This window comes from Impatiens glandulifera, chromosome 3 (assembly GCF_907164915.1).
Source record: "Impatiens glandulifera chromosome 3, dImpGla2.1, whole genome shotgun sequence".
Classification (NCBI taxonomy): domain Eukaryota; kingdom Viridiplantae; phylum Streptophyta; class Magnoliopsida; order Ericales; family Balsaminaceae; genus Impatiens; species Impatiens glandulifera.
In genome coordinates this window covers 55750830-55760430 of record NC_061864.1, presented here as the reverse complement: position 1 = coordinate 55760430, position 9601 = coordinate 55750830, and the positions used below count along the sequence as shown (strand labels likewise).

Below are 9601 nucleotides of genomic sequence, written 5' to 3'. Positions count from 1 at the left end.
AGCACCGAGAAAGCTGGCTCTATGTGACTAAGCATGACAAAGGAAAAGTAAAAAGAAGAAAAAGGCACAACTAACAAATATAACAAATGTGACAAAAGGGGAAAGAGAAACAAGTCTCATAACAACCTCCTTAACCAAATGAGCTACATACCACTTTTTCAACTTCAAAGTAAAGTTCAACATTTCATGATTAATTGTGCTACATAACATAGTATTTTTATTTTTTTTAAATAGTGAAACACGCGAAGTAAGGGTCAAACCCTCAACACCCGCTCAAAGAAGCAGACACTCTAACCAATGAGTACAATACATTGGCTAAATAACATAGTATTTTTGGGGTAAATGCTCCTAGTATGAATGTGTTTTCTTCCAAGACCATGAATGCAATAAAAATCTTCATGTGAATGAAGATGATTCTACAAAAAGATGTCTGTTCTAAGGCACATGGATACAAAATCTGTCAAGAATGTTGGGAACATGTTATATAACAAGAATCTTCTTCCATTTCCTTCCATGATTTATTTTCCCTCTAGCCGGTTTCTTGTTCACAAGAAAAGTGTTATATGTGACTTATTACAATGTCTGTGAATATTAACTATGCTCAGTTAGTATATAAATACATGACTCCGTGTGACTAAGCATGACAGTTTAAAAATTAAGGCACAAATAACAAAGATAGCCCCTGTGATAAGAAGGGGAAGAACAACTCCTTGTGATGGCAGCACGTGTTTCATGACGACCTCCACCACAACACAAAATATACCTTTTTGGCTCTCTATTTAGCCTTATGTCTGTTATTTCCGAGAAGGTTTTCCTCCACTAAGAGGTTATTTCAAATACGAATGAGAGATAGCCATTTTTGTACAATCAATGCACTTTACGGATAGAAGAATACGTACATGTCGTTTGATTTGTGGTTATTTGGAATAAATCTAGATTATGAAATCAAAATCTTGTTCGATGCAAAGGTGGGTTGTTTGGGTTATTACTAAAATATCCTTTTGGAATTCAATGTTTAAATTTTATAAAAGATAAAGTAGGGTAATTTTATGTTTTCATTGATTAATTGAAAGATGAAATGATTAATGATGGGTTATTTGGAAGGAAAAAAAAACAAACAAGCTCTAACATAATATCAGATGAGGTACATATCATGTTTTTAACCTCTAATAATAAAGGTCAGCATCTCGTGTTTAACTGTGGTACATATCATAGCCTGTTTCAGTGATTTCTCCTAATCTGTATTTTATGCAAAGACGATAGCATACTCAGTGTGACAAGTAAATAGCACAATGAAGATGTTATGTTTTGGGAGCATACTGTGTTTAAGCAAAGCCTTTTTATCATTCTACAACAGCTTTCAGATTGAGGTTGATTCATATTACTCATGACATCCCCCTTCTATACTAAGAAAATCATTCAAGAAGGAATACAATTAATTTTAAACTTCTAGATATGAAGAGAATGATAACATGCCTTAGAGTGTCTCTATCAGGTCCTCCTCCCTTTAATGTTAGCTTCACATTTTCCCCTCTTCCCTAAATCATAACAAGATATATGCAAGACCCATTAATCTCAATGAATGATAGACAATGATAACTGCAAATTTTATGATTAAAAGACAGAAACAAAATAAACAAGACTATAATCCATGCTAGATATATATCCCCTCTCTATTTCCTAATGATACAGAAGTTGATCAAACATAAAAACTACTCAAGATCATAGTAAAAGTAGATCTAATCGAGAAAAATGAAATGAAAATACATTATACCCAAAATCTTTTTCGTGATCCGACACATTTTGATTGAGCAGTAAGGTATTCCAGAAAATTCCAGAATAAATTGAACCCATCCTTAACGTGGACATCGAAGGGGAAACGAATGATGCATATCGGTAGTAAACAAATTAGCATTACTCAAAGACGCGGAGGCGGCAGGCTTCTTCACCGAAGAACTCTATGTTTCTGCAATCCATCACTTTTTCTTTTCCTTGTTCTCATATTTACATATTCGCACCAATCCTCTTATTATAATATATTACAATTTTAGTAACTTTATATATTTTCTTAATTAATTTAAGAAATCTGTAAATTAAATCATATTTATTATTTATTAACATTTTGGACATAGTTTTTAAATTCAATCATTTTTTTAAATGTTGAGGGTGGATGTAAGAAAAAATTAAAAAAAATAAAGATAAATTTAGTATTTATTTTTCACAAAAATTTCATAACATGATTTTTTAATTTACGATTTATCGTTTTAAACTTATTTGTTTTTAAATTGAGTGATTTTTTGAGATCTAAGCGTTTCAAACTATCGAATTCGTTGTGAGTGCTTTAAATAATGTGTGATTTGTTCGGGGCTACTAACCGACACTAACCCCTTGAAATCTACCAACTCGGTCGTTCGTCCACCTAATGAAAAAGAGTTAGTATAATCATGGTACGCCTCGGATGACGATTAAAGCTCGGGAAGCCGCCCTAGAAATATTGCGGCTACAACAGATCTGAGAGGGGAAGAAAGTTGTAATTGAAGAACTGAAAAAAAATGGTATGCTTCAAGGATGGAACACGGATGTCAAACTTAAACACGCTTAAAAGGTGGAAATCTCTCCACATGTCGGAGCACATGTTATGTTGTCACCACTCGTCCCAACACCCTGACACAATCAACTAGTCTGAATGATGAACTCGCACAACTAAGACTTCTCAAATTGAAATGAATGTCCAAAACGACGCCCTAACTAAAGGAAAGTCGACATACAGAGCGGACAGTTAGAAGTATGGACTATAAGCAACAAAGAGGGTTATGGTCCCTCACGGACTGAAGTTACCACGTCTAACCAAATATGCAGAAAATACAGATTTAGTATCCTAATGAACATGTATTTGACGAACATCATACCCGTTATAGCTCGGGGAGCCCACAGTATTGCAATTGTTCCACCGGTACCTTGAAGAGGTAGCACTCGAGAGGTATATGCGCTAGAACATAGCTCAATATCAAACCATGGAAGAGCTAGCCAAAGTCTTCATAAATCGTTTTGGTATGTTCTTAAAGTTATACAGGCTAGTGAGAAAACTCATGAGTAATAAGTAGGGTCCGAATAAAATTTATGAATCGGACATCGATAGGTGGAAGTTTGTGGTCTCCCTGGTCGACGAGTTGTCCAATGAACAAACTTAGGTGGGCATAATCTATGCTAACATGAACGTATCATATTTGTACATATATTAGGATTTGAATCACAATTAGTGTGAAATTGAGAGTAAGTGTTAAACTGATGATGGGCTATGTAGTGCTAATTCTTTTTGGGAAAACAATTTAGTGTCATTTAATTAAAAAGTCTCAAAAAGAGAAGAAAAAAAACCAACATGAGTTATTTAAATCAAGCTAGACAAACCCTAAACTTGATTTTTTTAAGGAAAACTAGTAAAAAAACCATAACCGAGCCTTAAGCTTACAAACATGAGTAAAATGAAAATAACACAAGACAAGTCTTACCGCGCCTTGTAAGGAATAATAGTGACTTCATAATATGAGATTCTCCAATTATTGCATAACTTCCAACTTTGCTCACACGTGGGAATTCTTCTCCACGTTCTCATGAGCGAACCGCCATCCGTCACAATATCCCTCCATACCGCTTCAATATCCCGTCGAACTCTAGAGAAGGCTCTTGCATTTCTCTCGACCCAAATATGATAAACGGTGGAGACAAAACAACACTTGAAAACATTTGTGAAGAAACGGTCACCCTTTGCCATAACAATTGTCACTTTCTTGATGTCCTTCCATTCCATAGGAAAATTAAGAAGCTCCCTATGGACTTTGAAAATCTTTTCCACAACTCTGATGCAAACGGGCAGCACCCAAACAAATGATCCATGGTTTCCTCACAACTATCACAAAGGAGACAATTAACATCCATAATTTTCATGAACCTTCTAATACGATCCAAGGGCCTCTCCTGAAACAATAACCACGTGATAACTTGATGCATATAGATAATTCTAGAGGACCAAACAACATGTTACCAACCAACTACATCCCTCTAGAACGAATAGAATCTCAAGCTAGACTTGAAACAAATTTACAATCATGCTCAACAATCCAATCACGAGAATCTCTACTATCAATGAAATGCATATTGTTAGTAACATTGTGAATTCTCGTACCTTTTGAAATTCGCCTCAGAAGATTTTTTCATTCCCCGTTTTTTATATCCCTCACTGTAGCCTTTGACAATCCTGCCTTATCCATTTTCTTCCAAACTCCTCTTTGAGAATTATAGGATGATTCTCAAACCAAGGATCATGCCAAAACAGGGTTCCACGACCGTCACAAATGCGTATACTTAATAAGGATCTAGCACTTTCGTTTAGCTTTAGAATCTTCTTTAAAGACCATGTCATCTCCATCTTGATCTTATATATCCATACACTTGACTCATCTTTCATGAATCTCTAGTGCACCCAACGTACCCATAATTAATCTTGTTTCTTCTCGATATCCCAAAAGTGCCTATACATTAAAGCCTTATTCCAATAACCCCTTCTTCCTTTGGTTTACAAACATGAATCTATTTGACTTTCTTTCCACCTCTTCATTGATTCCCCCAAATAAAGTTTCTCATGATTTCATCCATCTCCTTCATAATCTTCTTCGGAAAGACCATTTGTTGTGACTAGTAACCAATAATACCCCTAATGACTTTCTTTACAGCTTCTTTGTAACCCACTCCATAATCGTGCCCTCATTTATGCCTATGATTCTGAAAATTGTCTCCTTTATTACGCCACCCTTTGTCGTTAATTCCTCCTATCAACGGGGATGATTTCTGGAATGCTACAGGGGAGAAAGAATCACGTCAATAAGGATGAAGTGCAAGCGATCCAAAATCAGAAATCCGTCAAAGAATATGTAGTACAATGATAGGGATGATTTCTAACAAACAAAAGAAAACATAAACTAAAGCTTTAATTATGCAATTATTCTCTTCCTTAGATTAACATTTTAAATAAAGTACAATGATACAAAACCACAACAACAAAAACAATATAATACCTAAACAATATTACAATAATAATCCGCTAAAAATCTAATAAGCGATGGCCGCCATAATATTTGAAGCAACCTCAACTCCACCAAACTCTAATCTTGCACGAAAAACACCACCATCGGACATTTGCTTAACAAACCTCGTAAAATTCATCCATTGTCGCGGTTCAAACAAATTCCTATCCATCCTCACAAAATTAAATGAAAACGACGCTGTTTCAACTCCATGACAATAAAAATCCGACATCTTAACTATCTGCTTAAACGAGCCATCATCCAAATTAACTGACGAGTTTTCACCTTCAAACGGAATCTTCCAAACCCTAGCAGCTAATATGAGTTGTCTAAGGAAACCTTCTGGACTGCTAATTGGGTTCTTATCTTGTTCTTCTGAATCCCTTACCTCGAACGATGTACAACATAAACCGAATCTATAGCGGCTAAACATTTGAGCAATCGGTAGGTATCCTTCTGAGTTTACGTAATAATGCCAATCGATTGCTCCTATTTTTGCAGATGTGTTGATTTCTATGCCATGGAAAATGGATTCTACTTCTCGACAGATTCTTTCTCCGTGTGATAATAGCTTATTCGAGTACCACTTTAGGAAGAAATCTCCGTAATGGGAACTCCGAGAATTGTCGAAAAAATCAGTATTTTCGGGACTCCTATTTGCCCATTCTGATTTGCCCGAAGCATTTAAAGATGAAAGCAAGTACTAGAGAGGATAAAACAGAAGAATGAAATTTAGTTAGCAATGAATGCTGAAATGACTTCCTCAAAGAAATGATAACCTCTTTTGATCTTGGTTTATATGAAAAGAAGATTAAAAAGTGGGTTATTTGAGATTTTATTTAAATGAATTATTAAAAAAAATTGTATTTAAAATTTAAATTTAATAAAAATACAGTAAATAATTTGATGATTAGAATGATAGTGATTTGATGAATTATTTTAAAAAAAAAACTCAAAGATCCTAAAGATCAAATTAGCTCTAATCATGTTTGTTGATTGGTTTAAGGTTAATTGATGGTTATTTCCATACAATCATATTTGTTAAACTGTATTTGAAAATCGTGTTATTTGGATTAAAAGAATGTTAGACGTAAAAAGTAATTATATATATAGGGTGTTTATTATTTTGATAAATAATTTGAATGAGTAAATTATTAGTCAGATAATTAGTTATTTGAAATTAATCTCAAATAATCCATATCAAACAAGGCCTAAACACAAGTTAGGTTTTGTGGATTAATCCAATACATATTTAATGGCTTCATTTGAAAATCTTACAAATTTCTCATCCGAATGTGAATCTATATGATATTAGATTTGGGAATTGAATTTAGTTAGACATTTTAAAATATATTTCTTATAAATAAAAAACTAACAAGATCCCAAATAGTAATGACCTCAATTCAACTTAAGAAGTTTTTCTAGTAATTGAACATTTGACTTTTGGGTTTTAAGTATGAATGACTACCACGTGATATACTAGAATATTAAGATAATTTTTTTTTTAAAATCTAGAAAAGTACAAACAAAAATATTAGAGTTAAAAGAAGATTTAAGAAAGAATATTACAAAAAATCTAGAGCATATTAAATACAATTTAGAATTTAATATATATATACAGAAAAAGTATTTAAATTTTTTATAAAGAAAGAATATAAAACACAATTCTAACTAAAAAATTAACAAAAAAATAAATTTTTCAGAGACTATTAAAAAGTTTCTCATTCTAAAATTTGGGTTAAAAACCCACTAATAGCTCAATTGGTAAGAGACTTGTCTAAAGAACAAAGTGTCAAATTTAATTCTTACACCTTAAATTGAACTCAACCAGTTTAATCTAAATCCATTTTTTTTTTAAATCAATTTGAATTGGGTTAATCTACAATAAGTTTTGGTGCCCTAAACTCAAAAAGGGTTCTCAAATTAAATTATTTTAGCAGAAAGCAGGGAGTGAATCTGCTGACCTTATCATAACACTGAAAATCTCCGAGTTCCCTAATGTGCCGAGCCCAAGTTAGATTATGAGAAGAACATGATGGATATCGGAGTTCTCCTGAAGGACCCATACCAACTTGAATTCCCTGTAAATATCAAAATCGAAACTTTATGCAAATGTTGTTTTACTTTACAAGTGTGAAGAAAAATTGCACAATGATGATGATATGTGACTTACTGTTATAGTGACACCAAGATATCTCCTGAAAACATCTCTGAAATTTCTCATGAAATCCGAATATGCTTGAATTGGCGAACGCCCATATAATACTGGGAGTAAGTCGCAACCTAGAGAAATGTATTCCTTGTTTCTTCTTCCCAACCTATCAGAAAATGATATTTCTGGATCTCTCTCCATTTCTTCCAGAACCCACTGAGGAAGAGGAATCCTTCAGCATTGCATTGAGAAGAATAAGTTGCAGAAAATAAATAATATAACAGACGCATCTTCTAAAAGCATAGAAGTTGCATTTTGTAGTAGAGATTCAGTTACTTTGTTAGTAAAATTTAGTATGTTTCATAAAAACTGAAAATTAAGTGTTGAATGGTGAATACTAAATCATAAGTGCCAAACTAGATAAGCATATGAAAAATAAATGTTGAATAAACCAAATGAAAATAACTGAATTTTAAGCTAGGTATGCCAATTGATTTGATAAAATGTGAATCTAATGTCGGAAAAGTATTTAATTTTCTCTGAAGTAATTTAGTTAATTTTCAATGTCTGTCTTTTGTATGCACGGATCATACTACTAACTACTAAGTTAAGTCATTCATAACCTACCGAATCAAGCTAGGTATAATGTATTAACTATTTTAACTTAATTTGATCTAAATTTTAAAGTTAAATGGTTTTAACTAACACTTAGTAAATGAACTTATTTCAAATAAGCACTTTATTTCACCGCCACCAAATATGCTAAAGAAGAGCAATGAAAGAACCGAACCAATATGAATAACCCACTAGGGTAGCTCAAATTGAAAGTCTTGTTGCCAGTTCAATTCTCACTCAGAACATCCTAAGTTTAAGTGGGAGTGGTGCTAGCTTCCTAAAATATATATATAAAACACCAATATGAATGAATGATCATAAACACATTTGCATCCCAACCAATTTCAGTTTTGAATCTGCTATATAAAGCAGAGAAGCAATGTAAATCATATATATTCATCTTCTTCTCTAATTTGAATCTGTTACATAAATCAGGGCATTTAGAATAGCAATGAAACCGAAACATGATTTCAATTCCTCCTAAAATCATGAAAGCACTATAATATGAACAGACATAACCATGAAAATGGAGATCATTCGTAGCAATGATGAAGATGCAGGTAAGAGAATCACATATTCATAATTAATATTGAAGTCATTGGAAAACACAAAGATTTAAGAACAATAAACAATTCAACAGAGAATAAACTAACCACAGTGGATCTCCAGGCCCTGTACCGCGTTGATGAAATGCCATTACAGCGCGCACTTTCAATCCACATCCTTCCGCTAACGAAACAATCTCCTCATAAGCTTGCCAATCATAATGTTCAGGAACATCTCTCTCTACCATCCCCCACCAGACTTCCATCACAATTCCTTCCACTCCAGCCGCTGCAAGCGCCCGTAGCGATTGCAGTATGACTTTCCGCCTCCGCATCTTCCCAGCGGAAGTTACAGAATCAGACGGTAGGGCTACAAACACCGGTCTTCCTTTCCGCGGCTGGCGCGAAACGGATGCTCCGTGCTCGTATTCATACTGAAGATCGCCATCACTGTCTGTATAGCCGTTGGAAGGCTTGGAACTATTCAGACGCGATGAGATCGAGGATTTTTGGAAAGGAGGATTAGTGCGGTGGCATCTTACGGTGGAGAAACGGGCGGAAGAATGGGATTTGGAATATTTAGAGTAGAATGATGCGGAGAAGTTGGGTGTAGAAGGTGATGCAATCGCCATTGACAATGGCGTTAGGGTTAGGGATTGCAATTGGAAAGAAGGTAGAGGTGGAAAGAGAGTGAAAGCTATGGCCGCATTTGAGAGCTGTTAGTTAGGAAATTGGCGAGGGAAACTGTACGTGTCCGTTTATTAGATGAGAGAGAGAGAGATGCAGTCGTCGTCGGCCGGGAAACCGGAAAAGAGAATCGTCCGGGAAAGAAAGACTGAGTGATTTTTACGGTGAAGGAAAGCAAAGATGGTGGACCCTTTTTCAGAGGAAAGCTACTACTGACCACATTGATTCGGATGGTCATCGTTCATTGCTCTAATTTCTACCCATTTTTTATTTTAATTATATTTTAACAAGATTTTTAACTATATTTAATCCAAGATTACTTATTTTTTTACGCGCTTTAGTTGAAGATAAAGTCATGATTATGAAATCATATAGACGGTTTTTTCCGGTTTAATGGGAGATAGTATTTGTGTCACCCGTTTCGACTCAATTTGATTATGTCATTATTCATTAACATTTTAGTACCTAGAAATTTCTTGTCCCAAAAAAATTCGAGTTTTGAGAAATTTCAACCTGAGTTA

General features: G+C 34.2%; 1 protein-coding gene across 1 annotated transcript; it reads right to left on the bottom strand.

The window, feature by feature from the left end:
* Positions 1 to 4966: 4966 nt before the first annotated feature.
* Positions 4967 to 9286, bottom strand: LOC124931240 (beta-amylase 1, chloroplastic-like). Its single transcript, XM_047471665.1, has 4 exons — positions 8502 to 9286; positions 7255 to 7465; positions 7046 to 7162; positions 4967 to 5784 (listed from the first exon to the last, which is right to left on the bottom strand). The coding sequence occupies exons 1-4, from the start codon at positions 9023 to 9025 to the stop codon at positions 5107 to 5109; spliced, it is 1530 nt and encodes a 509-aa protein (XP_047327621.1). The 5' UTR covers positions 9026 to 9286; the 3' UTR covers positions 4967 to 5106.
* Positions 9287 to 9601: the final 315 nt, after the last annotated feature.

Coding starts and splice junctions, on each gene's coding strand:
- LOC124931240 (XM_047471665.1), bottom strand. CDS start 9,025: ATGGCGATTGCATCACCTTCTACACCCAACTTCTCCGCATCATTCTAC. Junction 7,466..8,501: donor GGGCCTGGAGATCCACTGTG/GTTAGTTTATTC, acceptor GCAATGCTGAAG/GATTCCTCTTCCTCAGTGGG. Junction 7,163..7,254: donor ATCTTGGTGTCACTATAACA/GTAAGTCACATA, acceptor TGATATTTACAG/GGAATTCAAGTTGGTATGGG.